A 16,513-nucleotide genomic window follows, 5' to 3' on the forward strand; every position below is an offset into this window, starting at 1 on the left:
GGGAGTTTGACCCAGCGTTCTGGAGCGCACAAACATGCGCACCTAAGCGCAAGCGATTCGGCAGTGTGGGATGCCCGGGTGATGGAGAAAAGGCGCATTTAGTGCGTCGGCGCTTAAGGGCTGATTAAGCGCCGGAGCACTTGCCTATGCGACAGGGGGGACCCTGAATATTTCTGTGTGTAGCCACAAGATAGAATCTTGAATAATAAATACTACAAACAAGAGAAATATTACTTGTTACTGTTTATCTACTCAGCTGAATTTATATATATTTAAATGAGTGAGAAAACAGCATATATGCAAAAGGCATCGCATATTAAGGGCATTCCTGAGCTTTGTAGGTTTTGTAAAGGTCACTATTGGATAGAGGGACCTTGAAAACCTTAGTTCGCATCTTTATCTCATTTATTTACTGTGAGATTACTAGTGTAATTAATAAAATAAGTACAGATTAAAGAAGAAATGTCATATCCATAACAACGTCCAGGACACTAGGTAATTGACCTTAAGTTGGTTGCAAACTGTGCCCACCAAGCACACCCCACTCAGTCTCAACAAACAAGAAGGTCCCCTGTACTAGCACAAGGGAAATCACCTGATCGGGCTCGCCTTTTGCTATCAATAATCAAACTAGCGTCGGCCCAGGTAGTACCAAATTGCTATAAGGCAGACAGATTCTAATCATCCGCGTACCACCGGTCACCGCACCCTTTGTCAGCAGAGCTAATCAGCAGATCCACCCGCTTGCAGAAAACCTGTTCCACATCACGCCTGTACATGGCAGTTGATTGGTCAATAAGGACTGTCCAACGCTAGGCGGTTGACGCAAGCTCTTAGCGCCAGCACAATAAAGCGCCCCATAAGTCCTGATACAGGCACCCTTGGCTACACAGCCCCCATCTCCCCCATCTTGCCCACCATTACCTCCCGTACCCCCTCTCGCGCTTCCTCCCGCGCCTCCCAGCGCACTGCTTCCCACCAAGGCCGCTCATACCCCCATGAAATGGCAACCCGTTCCCGGAGTTCCGCTTGTCCCCAATCCCCTCTCAATCAAGGAGAGTTGGGACCCACTCTTCCGGCAACTGCCATTGAGTCAACAAGCCTTGAACCAGAGGTCTATGGGGAAGTCTCCCTCAGCCGAGCAATCTCCCTTATCCTGGGATTGCAAAACCAAGTCCTCCGGCTCAAGCGGGAACTCAAAGAAACCAAGGAAGCAACAAAGGAAGCCCAAGACTGGATGGGAGCAGTTGATCAAGCCCTCACTTGCATTGAGGCTAGGGGTGGAGTCCTGCACACACCAGAAGACCGGAAACCCCCGGCAGTTGAGGCCACGCCCAGGCCCTTACCAAAAACCAACCCTCTCCCAGCGCCTAGTGCGCCCCTTGTTGCCTGGGCCAACCCCACTAAAGCTCCCCCTGCCTTTGCTCAACCAACCCCAGTCCGGGCCCCCCCAAGAGGCTATACTCCCCCTCCGCCTTTGCCTATCCAACTCCGCTCCCCCCAAGTCCCACAACCAGTGGCCCCTGTAGCCGCTTATCAAGCCCCGGTCAAGGTGGACCACCCTGACGCCTATACAGGGAAGATAGGGAACAAAGCCCGCCAATGGCTCACGCGGATGTTGGCATGGGTACGTCTAAATCAACGGATGTTCCCCACGGATCAGGAGGTCCTGTTGTTCCTCCTAATGAACATGAAGGACGTAGCAGGAGCCCGGGCTCACCCCCACCTCGATCAACTCGGGTCCCACAGGGCCCTTATCCAAACAGTTGACAAGTTCAGGACGGAGTTTTTTGCTGCATTCGGGAATCCCAATGCCACGCAAGCCGCCGAGCGGCAAATTACACAACTTACTCAGACGGGGACCTGCGCTGAGTACATCACAAAGTTTAGGACCATTGCCATGGACCTAGACTGGAACAACGCTGCCCTTTGTGGGCAATTTGCACGTGGCCTCCACTGGGAGGTCAGCCGCCTCATTGCTACTCAAGAGCGGCGCCCTACAACACTCCTCAAGCTGCAGAACGCGGCTCTGGTCATCAATAACGCCCTCTGAGAAGAGCGCGCCAGCCACCCAAGGGGTAATAAGCCTGGCACCTCCACCACTACCCCCAACAGGGGGGCAAGTACCGGCCAACAGGCCACAAGACCAGGGCGCCTCTCCAGCAACCCCAACTTTGTCTCCAAGGAGGAACAAAACCGCCGCAGGGCTGAAGGCCTATGCATCAAGTGCGGCAAATTGGGCCACAAATTTGCGGAATGCCGCACTGGCTGGAAAGCCACGCCTAAGGAGGAAGGCGTCAAGAAAGAAGCCGCCAAGGTTGGCAAAGAGTCTGGACCCAAATTGGGAAAAGACTAAGGGGACCTGCTGCCGCGCGCAAGGACCCCAAGGACTCTGGCTTGTGTATCAAATTTTGTAATATATCTAGTAGTAAAATGTCACCACTCTTCACCATTTTGATCACACCAGAGAAAAAAGCGGAATCACTAGAAGTCCTGATAGACTCAGGCGCCACCTCATCTTTCCTCCACCCCCGTACCGCGGAAGCACTCCACCTCCCTCTCATAGATCTCCCTTCACCCCGCACCGTTACTATGCTTGATGGGTTGAGCCCCCAGGCTGGCAAAATTTGGAAGAAGGCTAACCTAACCTTCTCCTTTGATGGCAAACATATGACTGAGACCTTCTTAATTTGCAACACAGGGTCCCACGCCGCCATCTTGGGATTGAAATGGTTAGATGCCCATAATCCAGAGATCAATTGGAATCAACGCACCCTCTCCTTTCCCCATGCACCACCAGAACATGTAGCCATTGCTGAAGAGGAGGAAGCTGATCAAAACCCCCTCAAAGGAGTCCCTTCCAAATACCATCAATACGCCAAGGTATTTGGAGAGGAAGAGTTCAATAAGCTTCCCCTGCACCGGCATTATGACATTGGGATCAAGCTAACAGAAGAAGGCCCCTTGAACTCTCTGCTATATAGCATGACTGACGCCAAATCCGCCACGCTCAAAGATTGGCTCAGGGATGAACTCAAGGCAGGCAAGATCCGCCCCAGTAAATCTTCTATCAGTTCCCCCGTAATGTTCGTACCCAAAAAGGATGGTTCCCGCCGTTTGGTTGTTGATTATTGCCGCCTTAACAACTGCACCAAGAAGAACGTCTACCCGCTTCCCCATCCAGACAACCTCATGGCCCAGCTCTGCGGTGCCAAGGTCTTTACTAAGCTAGACTTACATTGGGGTTACAACAACGTATGGGTAAAAGAAGGTGACAAATGGAAGACTGCATTCCAAACTAAGTACAGCCTCTACAAATCCCTGGTTATGACCTTTGGCTTAACAAACGCCCCTGCCGCCTTTCAGCATTTCATGAACAAACTATTCAAGGATTTGCTGGATGTATGCGTCATCATTTACCTTGATGACATCCTGATATACTCTAAGGATGACGCATCACATACACAACACGTTCATGAGGTCCTGAAGCAACTAATGGAGAACCAACTGTTCTGCAAGGCATCCAAGTGCACGTTCCACGTCACCTCTGTGGAATACCTGGGAATCATTGTCTCAGATAAGGGTTTTAGCCTGGATAAGCTCAAAATCCAGGCGGTACAAGAATGGCCAGTACCTACTAAGGTTAAAGAAGTCCAATTGTTTCTAGGATTCGCCAACTTCCTTTGTTGTTTTGTTGCCAACTTTAGCCACATGGCTAGACCGTTACATAACTTGGTCAAGAAAGACACGCCGTGGAAGTGGGACACCAAGGAACAAGAAGCCTTCCAAGGATTAAAGGATGCCATTACCAACGCCCTGGTCCTTTGCCACGCTGATCCGTCCAAACCCTACTTCCTGGAAACAGATGCCTCCGGCGCAGCTCTAGGTTCCATACTCAGCCAACAACAGGAAGACGGCCGCTTGCACCCACTAGGGTTCCTATCAGAGTCCTTCAAAGGTGCTGAACAGAACTACAACACCCACAATAAGGAACTCCTTGCAATCATATGTTCCTTTGAGTACTGGCAGATCTTCTTAGAAGGAACCAAGCACCCAGTCACTGTGTTTACCGACCACCGCAACCTAGAATACTGGAAGGAATCCTGCACATTCAACCAACGCCATGCACAATGGCACTTACTCCTTGCCGGGTATAACTTCCAAATCATATACAGGCCAGGAAAACAATTGGGAAAACCAGATGCCCTGTCACAACAATTGGATCACGCAGACATTCCACCAGAACCCCAGTCCATGTTGCCAGGCCCAGTATTTGCCAACGTTGCCTTAGTTACACTGGAGAAAGAGCTACAACGCCAGATTGAGTCATCCCTGGACCAGGACAAATCACTGGAGGAAATCCTCCAGTTCCTACAAAACAAGTCCAAAGCACCCCCTTCTATCAAACGCGCGTTTAAAGATTACAAGATGGAGGCTGGTCTACTTTTCTACCAAGGACGGATTGTAGTCCCTGACGTTGGAACACTAAGGACGGACCTACTCCGCATCTTCCACAACAGTCCCTTGGCAGGACACCCGGGAAGACAGCGCACCCTGGAGTTGGTATCAAGGAGCTACTACTGGCCTGGCATCCGTGCTGACACCTACTGGCACGTGGATTCCTGCAAGACTTGTCAACGGATCAGGAAGCCCAAATACGCGTCCATTCCCCCTCAGCCTCTTGAACTCCCCGTCAGGCCCTGGCAGCACGTGTCTTACAACATGATAGTAGACCTCCCTAAGGACGGAAGCAACAACTCAATCCTAGTAATTGTCAACAGTTTCACAAAGTACGGGATATTTGTAAAATGCTCCAAGAAACTCAAGGCACCCAAGTTAGCGGAACTATTCCTGGAAAATGTGTGGAAATGCCATGGTATGCCAGAAAAGACCATATCCAACCAAGGGAGGGTCTTCAACAACAAATTCTTACGGGCTCTATACAAACACCTTGGCATTGACCCTCATTTTTCCTCTGCCTATCACCCCCAGAGCAACGGACAAACGGAACGCATCAACCCCTCTATTGAACATTTTCTCAGGGCTTACTTGGGGGTTAATCAAAGGTATTAGACCAGATGGCTCCCAATGGCAGAATTTGCGTACAACAATGCCGTACATAGCAGCACGGGCAAGACCCCTTTCAAAGCCTTGTATGGATGGGAACCTACATTAACCCCATCAAACGTACCAACGGATGTACCAGAAGCGGACGACCTGGCCCAAGCAATGGAGGCACAGTGGAAAGAAGTGGAGTTGGCGCTCCGGCAGTCTAAACAACGGATGATAGCCGGAGAGCAAGGAAACCCAACAGAATTTGGGATTGGAGAAGAAGTTTGGCTGGACGCCAAAAATGTCAACCTCAAAACCCTGAGTCCCAAGCTAACGGAACAACGCCTAGGACCATTCAAGGTTATTGAAAAAATCTCCGACCAAGCTTACTGCCTAGAACTCCCTCCAACAATGCAAATCCACAATGTCTTCTACGTAGGACTCCTATCTAAGGTCAAGAGGGACAAAAAACGCACCTTCAAGAATTGCCCTCCACCAGTCACCGTGGACGGAGAAGAAGAATACAAGGTGGAAGGGATAACCAATGCCAAAGAAAGGAATGGGAAGTGGTTTTTCCAAGTCAAATGGAAGGGGTATGGATCTGAAGAAAACACGTGGGAACCCCAAGAAAACTTAAAAAATGCGGAAAATTTTTTAGAAAAATACGAAAAAGATATGAAAAAGAAGGCCCTTGGCGCTGCCAAGGCCCTTAGAGGGGGGGCAGTGTTGTAGACACAATTGATACCAGGGGATTTATCCCCATTTTCTCGAATTTAAACAAAGACAAACAGACAACCTTTTCAATCACGTGACTTTGGCGCTTTATCATACGCTAAGCGCCAAGCCACGTCCCCTTCTGCGCTTACCTCAGCACACGTAGCCACCTCCACCTGATGACATCACTATGACACGTCAGTGACACATATGCATGAGTAAGGCCAACTGCGGAGCAGGGTTCTTATTTGATACAGTATTTGATATGGTACATTTGTAATTAGCTAGCTTGTAGAATATATAAGGAGGCCAACCAACCATGGTAACACCCAGGTTGATTACCTCTTGTTGCATCTCCCAACTGTACAAGGGCCTTACTGCCCAGTAACTACTTAGATACACGCCTTAAGCGTTGGATTCACTGTACTCACGTAGCTTGTCACCGCCTTATAGCGTGTGGACATTGTAGTTAGGTAGCTCGTTGTTGTAGGTAGTACCCTTGCCGCCTTAAGTGGTTCCTTACTCAGTCTTATACGGCCACAAGCACCCGCTGCCTTGACGCCCCTTAAGGACGTCCAGGACAATCACTCAATCACAATGTTGTAGACACAATTGATACCAGGGAATTTATTCCCAATTTCTCGAATTTAAATGAAGGCAATCGGAGAACATTTTCAATCACGTGACATCATACGCTAAGCGCCAAGCCACGTCCCCATCTGCGCTTATCTCAGCATACGTAGCCACCCCCACCTGATGACATCATTATGACACGTCAGTGACACGTATGCATGAGTAAGGCCGACTGCGGATTGGGGTTCTTATTTGATACGGTATTGCATATAGTTGTATTTGTAATTAGATAGCTCTGTAATATATAAGGAGGCCAACCGACCGTGGTAACACCCAGGTCGATTACCTCTTGTCGCATCCTACATTGTACAAGGGCCTTACTGTTACAATCCCCTAAGATATACCACTAGATTCCTACGATTTTTCTGATATTTTTAGTATTTTTACGGACCTGATATCTTTTATTTTTCGATCACGTGATCTCGGCGCTTATTATGCCGAGATGCCGCGCCGAGATGCCGTGCCAAGGGCGCTTAGGAATAATCCACGCTTCTGCGCAGCCCGCAGCACGCTTCTCTTTTCACATGTAGGCTTCTATTCACACACGCACAGACCACATGTAGTTAGCAGTTTTGTCTATATATACAGCAGGAAAATCGCTTGGAGATCCCAAGTTGATTTTACCTCGTCTCATATTCATTGAGGAGGACCCAGCCAGTTAAGTAACCGGCCCCCAGAAGTTCAGCTGACATTACCCCCCTACCTTCACCTACCACACCTCCCAGGCCTCTGGCCCCTTCGTCAGCAGTAGATAGCATTAGAGCGCCTTAAGCGCTAGTAGTATAGCCTTAGATAAGTTAGTTACATACGTGTGCTTGTAGTAGTACGGCCTTAAGCGCCCACCTTCACTAGCGAGTACCCACCTTACAGTGGTGTACGACATTGTAAAATTGACTTGCTTGTAGGCTTGATCAACAAGGAGAAGACTCCCTGTACTAGCACAAGGGAAATCACGTGATCGGGGCTACTTTGCGGGATATAATAATCAAAAATCCCCCACCCCCACGTAGTACCAAATTGCTACAAGGCAGACGAGTTCTAATCCCCCGCATACCACAAGTTTTGCCGGAACTCTGCAGTTAGCGACCCTAGTCAGCTGAAGTACCCGCTTGCAAAAAACCCGCTCATATCACGATCGCCAGATCTGTTGATTTGTTGTAGGGATTGTTCAATGCTAGGTATTTGACGCAAGGGTTTAGCGTATACATACTGTGTAAAAACCGCTCATAAGTCCTGTATCAGGCACCTATCTTCCCCACACCGTATCCATTATTCCATCCACACGCTCTGGCGTCCCTCACCCCTACTCCCGTCCTACCAGCCGCTCCAGTCAACGTTCCGTGGCAGCCCGCTCCCAACCACCCTCTCGCGGCCCATCACCCCCTCCGCAACACCTGCCCGGAATGGAACTGGAGCCGACCCTTGCCTCTCTCCTCAAGGCTATCCAATCCCTCACCAGCCAAGTTGGGTCCTTGCAGGCCCAAATCCACACTCAAGGCCAACAGCTCTCTGAGCTCAAAGCCATATGCAAGGAAACTAACGACCTCGTGGGAGACAAGGACCAGGGCGGAGCCCAAGCCAAGCCTGGCCCATTGACTGGGCCTATCACTCCCCCCACTCATACAGGGGGAGAAGCGCACACTCCAGGAACGGTTAGACCTGGACTCAAGGCCCCCTTCCGCCCTTCAAGAGGCACAGGTTTTGACTCCAAGGAAGAAGAGGAGCCAAGAAGAGCCCCCAAAAAAGAGCCTATGGGAACGCCTAAACGCTCCCTCAGTTCCCTCACCCCCTTCGACTCCGGGTCTTCAGTGAAACAACCCAAAATGGAGTTACCGAACCCTTATAAGGGAGACACCAGGGGAAGGAAGGCCACACAATGGCTCGATCGGATGCTCCTTTGGGTTACCCTCCACAGGGATCAGTTTGATGAGGAGGAACAGATGGTGGTATGGATTTTATACCACATGACAGATAAGGCCGCCGACTGGGCCCTCCCCATCATCGGAACCATCATCAAGGGCAAGGGAAATCCTCCTACCACCATCCAGGCCCTAACGGGCAAATTCAAGGAGGCGTTTGATGATCCAGATGCCAAGAGGGCTGCCGCCAGGAAAATTGCGGCGCTCTCCCAAACCACCACAACCTCCGAGTACGTCACGGAGTTCCGCAATCTCATGGCGGAATTAGACTGGAACGAGGAAGCCTATATTGCGCAGTTCACGCGAGGCCTCCACTGGAAAGTCAAGGAACTGCTATCAACCAAGGATAGCGTCCCCAATGAACTCAAAGCTATTTTTGCGGCGTCCATAAAGATTGACAATATCCGCCGCAAAAATGAGGAAAACCGTCCAAAGAAGGCTCCCACCAAGACCCCGGTCACCGCGACCACCTCTACCTCCACCACTACCACCAGGGTCCGCTTATCTGAGGATCCCAACTACGTTACCCCGGAGGAAAGGGACCGTTGCCGCGCATCCGGTCTCTGTGTCAAATGCGGTCAGAAGGGTCACGGAATCAAACAGTGCCCTAACGGCTGGAAAGCCACGATCAAGGAGGTTGTCAAGGTGGCAGAAGAAGAGGGTTTGGGAAAAGATTGAAGTCAAGGACTGCTGCCAAGCCCCCGACTAACAAGGACAATATAGATAGATTCGAATTTGTAAATCTAGGACTGGATTCTAATAAAAAACCACTGCTATTCATCAATCTATATGTCCAGAACTTCCCGGCAGAACCTTTGAAAACCCTAATAGACTCAGGAGCCACGTCGAACTTCATTTCCCCCTCGATTGTGGAAAAATACAAAATCCCAAAAACCCAACTCGAAAATCCACGAGTTGTGAGAATGTTAGATGGTACTATTTCCCAGACTGGTCGCATTTGGCACCAGGTTCAAATCGCGGTCTTGGCCAATGGCCATCCCCACACTATCCCTTTTCTTGTCTGTCCTATCGGCAATACCTCGGCAATCCTTGGCATGACTTGGCTCATAACTGAATCCCCTCTCATTGATTGGCATCAAGGACTTATCACATTCCCCGAACAAGTTCAAATTGCCTCTGAGGAAGAAGCAGACCCAGACCCTTTGGCGGAACTCCCCCCTCAGTACCACGAGTTTGCTAGAGTGTTTGGCAAAGAGGAGTTCAAAGTCCTCCCTCCACATAGGGAGTACGATATATCAATTGACCTCACTCCAGATGCCAAACTTACGCCAGGTCCAATCTACGGCATGACCGATGCGGAGTCTAAAGCACTGAAGCAACATATTGATGAAGAACTAGCCACGGGCAAAATTCGCCCCAGTACTTCATCAGCAGGCGCCCCGGTGATGTTTGTAAAGAAGGCAGATGGTTCCCTACAACTGGTTGTGGACTACCGAAAGTTAAATGATGTCACCCAGAAAAATGTCTACCCACTCCCTAGACAGGATGATCTGATGGCCAAGCTCAGGAACGCAAAACTGTTTACCAAACTAGATCTTTGTTGGGGTTATAATAACGTCAGGATTAAGGAAGGAGATGAGTGGAAGACGGCCTTCAGGACCAAGTATGGGCTATTCAAGTACCTGGTCATGCCCTTTGGTCTCACCAACGCCCCGGCCGCCTTCCAACATTTCATGAATGACTTGTTCAGAGACCTCATTGACGTCACAGTGGTGATTTACTTGGATGACATCCTCATCTTTTCCAAAGACCCCAAGAAGCATCCAGAACACGTTAGGGAAGTCCTATTGAGACTAATGAAAAACCAGTTGTTCTGCAAGCTCTCTAAGTGTCAATTCCACGTCACCACAGTCGATTACCTTGGCATTGTCATATCCCCTGCAGGCTTCTCCATGGACCAGAAGAAGATCGAGGCTGTTACATCATGGCCCCAACCTAAAACAGTCAAGCAGGTCCAGGCCTTCCTAGGATTCGTGAACTACCTTTGCCGATTCATCCCCAACTTTAGTTCCGTGGCTCGCCCCCTCCACAATCTCACAAAAAAGGAAATCCCATGGTCTTGGGAGACCCAAGAGGAAGAAGCCTTTCAGGAATTAAAGTCCCTAGTCACCCGTTCCCCGGTCCTAATCCACTCGAACCCAGATCTCCCCTATTACCTAGAAACGGACGCATCAGGCGTAGCCATGGGCGCTATCCTGAGCCAACAAGGGGAAGATAACCGCCTTCACCCAATCGCCTACATGTCCAAGTCATTCTCAGGAGCAGAAGCCAATTATGACACCCACGATAAAGAACTCCTGGCAATAATTAAGGCATTGGAAGAATGGAGAATATTCCTGGAAGCCACAGACAAGCCAATCCAGGTCTTCACAGACCACAGGAACCTGGAATACTGGATGCAGGCCAGGACTTTCAACCGAAGACACGCCAGATGGCGCATATTCCTGAGCGATTTCAATTTTGAGATCCATTATCGACCAGGAAAACAATTGGGGAAACCAGACGCCCTATCCAGGAGAGCAGACTATGTAGAAACCACCCAGGAACCAGAAGTTATGCTACCGGCTGAGGTCTTTGCCAACACATCAGAAGAGGAGCTAGAAATAGTCACGGAAATCCGCTCCAAACTTAGAGAGGATCCTTCCCTGGAACCCATTATCCAATTCCTCACTGAAGACGCGGACAATGCTCCCCCCTCAATTCGTAAGGCCTATAGAGATTATGATTGGGATGAAGACCTCCTCTGGTACCAAGGAAAACTAGTTGTCCCAGACGCAGAAACCCTGAAGGAGCGCCTTCTGAAGGAATACCATGACTCACCGCTAGCGGGACACCCAGGGCAACAACAAACCTTGGAACTGCTCAGCAGGAACTACTGGTGGCCAGGAATGAAGTCGTCTGCAAAAGAATGGGTAGAATGTTGCCCGGTATGCCAAGCCAATCAAAGGGCCCACGCACCAGTCATTGCTCTTAAACCCTTGGAAGTTCCCCCGTTCCCATTCCACACCATCTTGTACAACTTCATCACTGGTTTTCCCAAGTCACAGGGCCACGACGCTATCTTAGTGGTAATTGATTCATTTTCCAAGTTTGGGCACTTCATCCCCACTTCCAAGAAAGTTACCGCCAAAGGCCTTGCAGATCTGTTCATCACCCATGTGTGGAAACTTCACGGATTACCGGTCAAAACAGTCTCAGACCGAGGGACAACGTTCACAGGAAAATTCCTAAGGGCACTGTATCAACGCCTAGGAGTCAAACCCGCCTTCTTGTCAGCGTATCACCCAGAATCGGATGGACAAACGGAAAGAGTGAACCAGTTCATTGAGTTCTATCTCAGGTCCTATGTCGCTGCAGATCACTCAGATTGGGCCACATGGCTGCCATTAGCAGAGTACGCTTACAACAACGCTAAGCATACCGCTACAGGAAAAACCCCCTTTGAGCTGGTTTACGGAAGGAACCCAGTTATGAATCCATCTAACGTTCCTGCCAACGTCCCAGAAGCCGACCAAGTAGCCAACACCCTAGCACGAGAATGGCAAGAAGCGGAGTCATCACTCAGAATGACCAAGGAACGCATGGCAGGCACAAAAGGAGTGGTACCAGAATACTCTGTGGGCGAAAAAGTCTGGCTGGACGGAAAAAACGTGGAACTTAGAACAAACTCCAACAAGCTAGATCCCAAACAGCTAGGACCGTTCAAAGTCACTGAAAAAATCTCCAGTCACACGTACCGCCTCAAGCTACCGGAAACTCTGAAAATTCATGACGTGTTCTACGTAGGACTACTATCTAAAACACACGAATCCCCAAGTCAGCCATTTCCGGACCGGCCCCCTCCTGAAACAATAGAAGGGGAAGAGGAGTACGAGGTTGAGCAAATCATTGACTCTAAGCAACAACAAGGAAAATGGTTTTATCTAATAAATGGAAAGGGTATGGCCCGGAGGACAATTCCTGGGAACCAGAAGAACTATTGGAACACAGCCAGGAAGAGATCAAGCAATTCAACCAAGCTAGACTTAGAAAGGCTTGTGACGCCGCCAAGAGCCTTTAAGGGGGGGGCAATGTTACAATCCCCTAACATATACCACTAGATTCCTACGATTTTTCTGATATTTTTAGTATTTTTTACGGACCTGATATCTTTTATTTTTCGATCACGTGATCTCGGCGCTTATTATGCCGAGATGCCGCGCCGAGATGCCGTGCCAAGGGCGCTTAGGAATAATCCACGCTTCTGCGCAGCCCGCAGCACGCTTCTCTTTTCACATGTAGGCTTCTATTCACACACGCACAGACCACATGTAGTTAGCAGTTTTGTCTATATATACAGCAGGAAAATCGCTTGGAGATCCCAAGTTGATTTTACCTCGTCTCATATTCATTGAGGAGGACCCAGCCAGTTAAGTAACCGGCCCCCAGAAGTTCAGCTGACGTTACCCCCCTACCTTCACCTACCACACCTCCCAGGCCTCTGGCCCCTTCGTCAGCAGTAGATAGCATTAGAGCGCCTTAAGCGCTAGTAGTATAGCCTTAGATAAGTTAGTTACATACGTGTGCTTGTAGTAGTACGGCCTTAAGCGCCCACCTTCACTAGCAAGTACCCACCTTACAGTGGTGTACAACACTTACAGCCCAGTAAGCCACTTAGATACACGCCTTAAGCGTTGTCCTTGCTGTACATACATAGCCCGCCATTGCCTTATAGCGTGTGGTCACTGTAGTTGGTTAGTTCGTCGTCATAGGGTACCCCGTCGCCGCCTTAAGCGGTTTTACTTTATTAGTCACACGGCCACAAGCGCCCACACCCTCGACGTCCTTACAGACGTCTAGGACACACAACAATCCTTACAGTATTGTTGCACTATACTCAATGTTGAACTCAACAACTGTGACAGTCAAGGGGCACAGGGTTGCAGTAAGTACACTAATAGGTTACCCTGTGTCTGTTGGGACTGGCCTATGGTCTTAGTGCACCAAATAACCTCCTATGCTATTTACAGTGAGTCAATCACTAAAGTAAATGCGCAGATAAGCTGTTAAAGGCTTGTGTGTGTATGTCAATATATAAGAGTGGATAAATGGATAAGTGGATCCATTAGAAGCGTCTTCACAGGGTCCTTTTATACCCTGAGAAGGCGCACAAACAAGTATATACATGATTGATAACAAGAGGGGGTACAGGAGGTACATGTGGCAACTGAAACACTTGAGGGAGCCAATACTTTGGTACATAGTAAACAAACAACAGATCCTAATATTTGCCCCAAGGCAATGTTTGCCCCAAGGCAGTATTTACCTGTGTGGGTCCTTAGATGTCCCAAGGCTAAGTGTTTCATCCTTGGAGTAAACAGTCCCAAAGGTAAGATACCGCTGCATTGGGTACTTACAGTAAATGGGGCATAACTCTGCCAAATGTTGTCCGTTTTGGGAGTTTGACCCAGCGTTCTGGAGCGCACGAACAGGCGCACCTAAGCGCAAGCAATTCGGCAGTGTGGGATGCCCGGGTGATGGAGAAAAGGCGCATTTAGTGTGTTGGCGCTTAAGGGCTGATTAAGCGCCGGAGCACTTGCCTATGCAACAGGGGGGACCCTGAATATTTCTGTGTGTAGCCACAAGATAGAATCTTGAATAATAAATACTACAAACAAGAGAAATATTACTTGTTACTGTTTATCTACTCAGCTGAATTTATATATATTTAAATGAGTGAGAAAACAGCATATATGCAAAAGGCATCGCATATTGAGGGTATTCCTGAGGTTTATAGGTTTTGTGAAGGTCACTATTGGATAGAGGGACCTTGAAAACCTTAGTTTGCATCTTTATCTCATTTGTTTACTGTAAGATTACTTGTGTAATTAATAAAATAAGTACAGATTAATGGAGAAATGTCATATCCATAACACATAGACTCTTCTTTCTCTCACACACACAGACCCCCTGTAGATAGTTCCTATGTTATATAAACCACAGGAAAATTGCTTGGACACCCCAAGTCAATTTTATCTTGTCTTTCATCACAGACAGGTCACAGTATCCAGCTAAGTAGCTGGATTGTCAGAAGTATCATACTCACCCCTACTCAGTAGACTCACCACACCTCCAGGCCTAAGGCCCCCTCATCATTGTAGATAGACCATTAGTTGCTGCCTTAAGTGGTTATTTCAGTAGTTAGCCTAGTATAAGTTAGATTGCAGTGTAGTAGTATGGCCTTAAGCACCCACCCACTAGCAAGCACCCAACCTTACAGTTGGTGTGCAACAAATAATAGGCCTCTATGTCTTAGTGGTCAAGCTGGTTCAATTCTGGCTAGTTCTATTTTCCTCTGTTTATGACAACCCCCTTCAAGGCACTGTATGGATGGGAGCCTACACTAACCCCAAGCAATGTGCCCACCAGCATACCAGAAGCCAATGACCTTGCCACACAAATGGAAGCTCAATGGAGGGAAGTTGAATCTGCCCTCTGGCAATCAAAGGCACAAATGACTGCTGGGGAAACAGGGGAACCATAGGAACTTGAGATTGGAGAAGAAGCTTGGCTAGATGCCAAAAACATCAAACTCAAGACCCTGAGTCCCAAACTAATGGAACAACAAATTGGGCTGTTTAAGGTTATTGAGAAAGTCTCCAATAGAGCATACTGTCTTGAATTGCCCCTGTCCATGCAGATCCACAATGTATTTTACATGGGATTACTTTCCAAGGTGAAAAGAGACAAGAACCAGAACTTCAAAAGCTGTCCCCCACCAGAAACCATTGATGGCAAGGAAGAATATGAGGTTGAGGGCATTACTGATGAAGAGGAACACAATGGAAAATGGTTCTTTAGAGTTAAATGGAAGGGATACAGACTGGAAGAGAACACATGGGAACCCTGGGAGAACCTGAAAAATGCAGGAAATTTTTTGAAAAAGTGCAAGGAGGATATGAAAAAGAAGGCCCTTGGTGCTGCCAAGGCCCTTAAAGAGGGGCAGTGTTGTATACACAATCAATACCAGGGAATTTATTCCCATTTTCTCAATTTTAAACAAAGATAAACAGACAACTTTTCCAATCATGTGACTTTGGTACTTATATCATACACTAAGTGCCAAGCCTTGTCCCCATCTGTGCTTATTCATCATATGTAGCCACCTCCACCAATGACATCATCATGACACATCAGTGACATGCATGCATGAGTAAGGCTGCAGTTGGAGCAGGGTTCTTATTGGTTATAGTTTTGCACATATGAATTTGTAATTAGCTATCTGTTAGAATATATAAGGAGGCCAACCAACCATGGTAACACCCAGGTTGATTACCTCTTGTTGCATCTGTACACTGTACAAGGGGCTTAAGCCCAGTAACCACTAGTCACTAGATAGCTTACACCACCTTAAGCAACTTCTTGGTTGTACTTAGATAGCCTGCCATTGCCCTTATAGCCTTGGTCATTGTAGTATAGCTCATTGTTGTTGTAGGTAGCATACCCACCACCTTAAGTGGTTTACACTTAGTTACATATGGCCACAAGCACCTGCTGCCTTGACATCCTTACCAACATCTAGGACACCAATCACTGTACAAGGGCCTTACACCCAGTAACCTTTCTTAGTTTACTTAGTACACCACTGTTGTAGACACACTTATACCCAGGGAATTTATTCCTATTTTCTTGGATTCAAACAAAGTTAATTGGACTACATTTTCAATCACGTGACCTTGGCGCTTATATCTTATGCTAAGCGCCAAGCCACATCTCCTTCTGTGCTTATCTCATCATACATAGCCACCTCCACCTGATGACATCACTATGACACATCAGTGACACATATGCATGAGTAAGGCCAACTGTGGAGCAGGGTTCTTATTGGATTAGGAATTTCATATTTGTATTTGTAATTAAGTCACCTCTGTAATATATAAGGAGGCCAACCAACCATGGTAACACCCAGGTTGATTACCTCTTGTTGCATCCACTCGTGTACAAGGCCTTACAGCCAGTAATTACTAAGTTGTCTCATTACTAGTTAGCCTACACTGCCTTAAGCAGCTTCTCAACTGTACTTAGATAGCTTGTCACTGCCTTAAGCAGTCTTGTTGTTGTAGGGTAGTTGCTTGTTGCTGTAGCTAGGTTTGTTGTTGCCTTAAGCAACTTTCTCATACTTGTACTCTGCAGCC

The 16,513-nt window shown here is 48.1% G+C and overlaps 4 protein-coding genes across 4 annotated transcripts; all 4 read left to right on the forward strand.

Moving 5' to 3' along the window:
• Window positions 1-1,003: 1,003 nt before the first annotated feature.
• RhiXN_05746 (Retrotransposable element Tf2 protein) lies at window positions 1,004-2,356 on the forward strand (the record flags this gene model as incomplete). The annotated part of the gene is made up of 2 exons (XM_043325562.1): window positions 1,004-2,032; window positions 2,087-2,356. The coding sequence occupies 2 exons, from the start codon at window positions 1,004-1,006 to the stop codon at window positions 2,354-2,356; spliced, it is 1,299 nt and encodes a 432-aa protein (XP_043180994.1).
• A 77-nt stretch (window positions 2,357-2,433) lies between these two features.
• On the forward strand, window positions 2,434-5,784 carry RhiXN_05747 (Retrotransposable element Tf2 protein; the record flags this gene model as incomplete). The annotated part of the gene is made up of 2 exons (XM_043325563.1): window positions 2,434-5,066; window positions 5,124-5,784. 2 exons carry the CDS (start codon window positions 2,434-2,436, stop codon window positions 5,782-5,784), a joined length of 3,294 nt encoding a protein of 1,097 aa, XP_043180995.1.
• A 1,786-nt stretch (window positions 5,785-7,570) lies between these two features.
• RhiXN_05748 (Retrotransposable element Tf2 protein) lies at window positions 7,571-12,399 on the forward strand (the record flags this gene model as incomplete). The annotated part of the gene is made up of 4 exons (XM_043325564.1): window positions 7,571-7,577; window positions 7,642-8,979; window positions 9,042-12,278; window positions 12,311-12,399. 4 exons carry the CDS (start codon window positions 7,571-7,573, stop codon window positions 12,397-12,399), a joined length of 4,671 nt encoding a protein of 1,556 aa, XP_043180996.1.
• A 2,280-nt stretch (window positions 12,400-14,679) lies between these two features.
• On the forward strand, window positions 14,680-15,387 carry RhiXN_05749 (uncharacterized protein; the record flags this gene model as incomplete). Its single annotated transcript, XM_043325565.1, has 2 exons — window positions 14,680-14,799; window positions 14,863-15,387. The coding sequence occupies 2 exons, from the start codon at window positions 14,680-14,682 to the stop codon at window positions 15,385-15,387; spliced, it is 645 nt and encodes a 214-aa protein (XP_043180997.1).
• Between the last annotated feature and the right edge of the window lie 1,126 nt (window positions 15,388-16,513).

Source organism: Rhizoctonia solani, chromosome 6, assembly GCF_016906535.1.
Source record: "Rhizoctonia solani chromosome 6, complete sequence".
Lineage (NCBI taxonomy): Eukaryota > Fungi > Basidiomycota > Agaricomycetes > Cantharellales > Ceratobasidiaceae > Rhizoctonia > Rhizoctonia solani.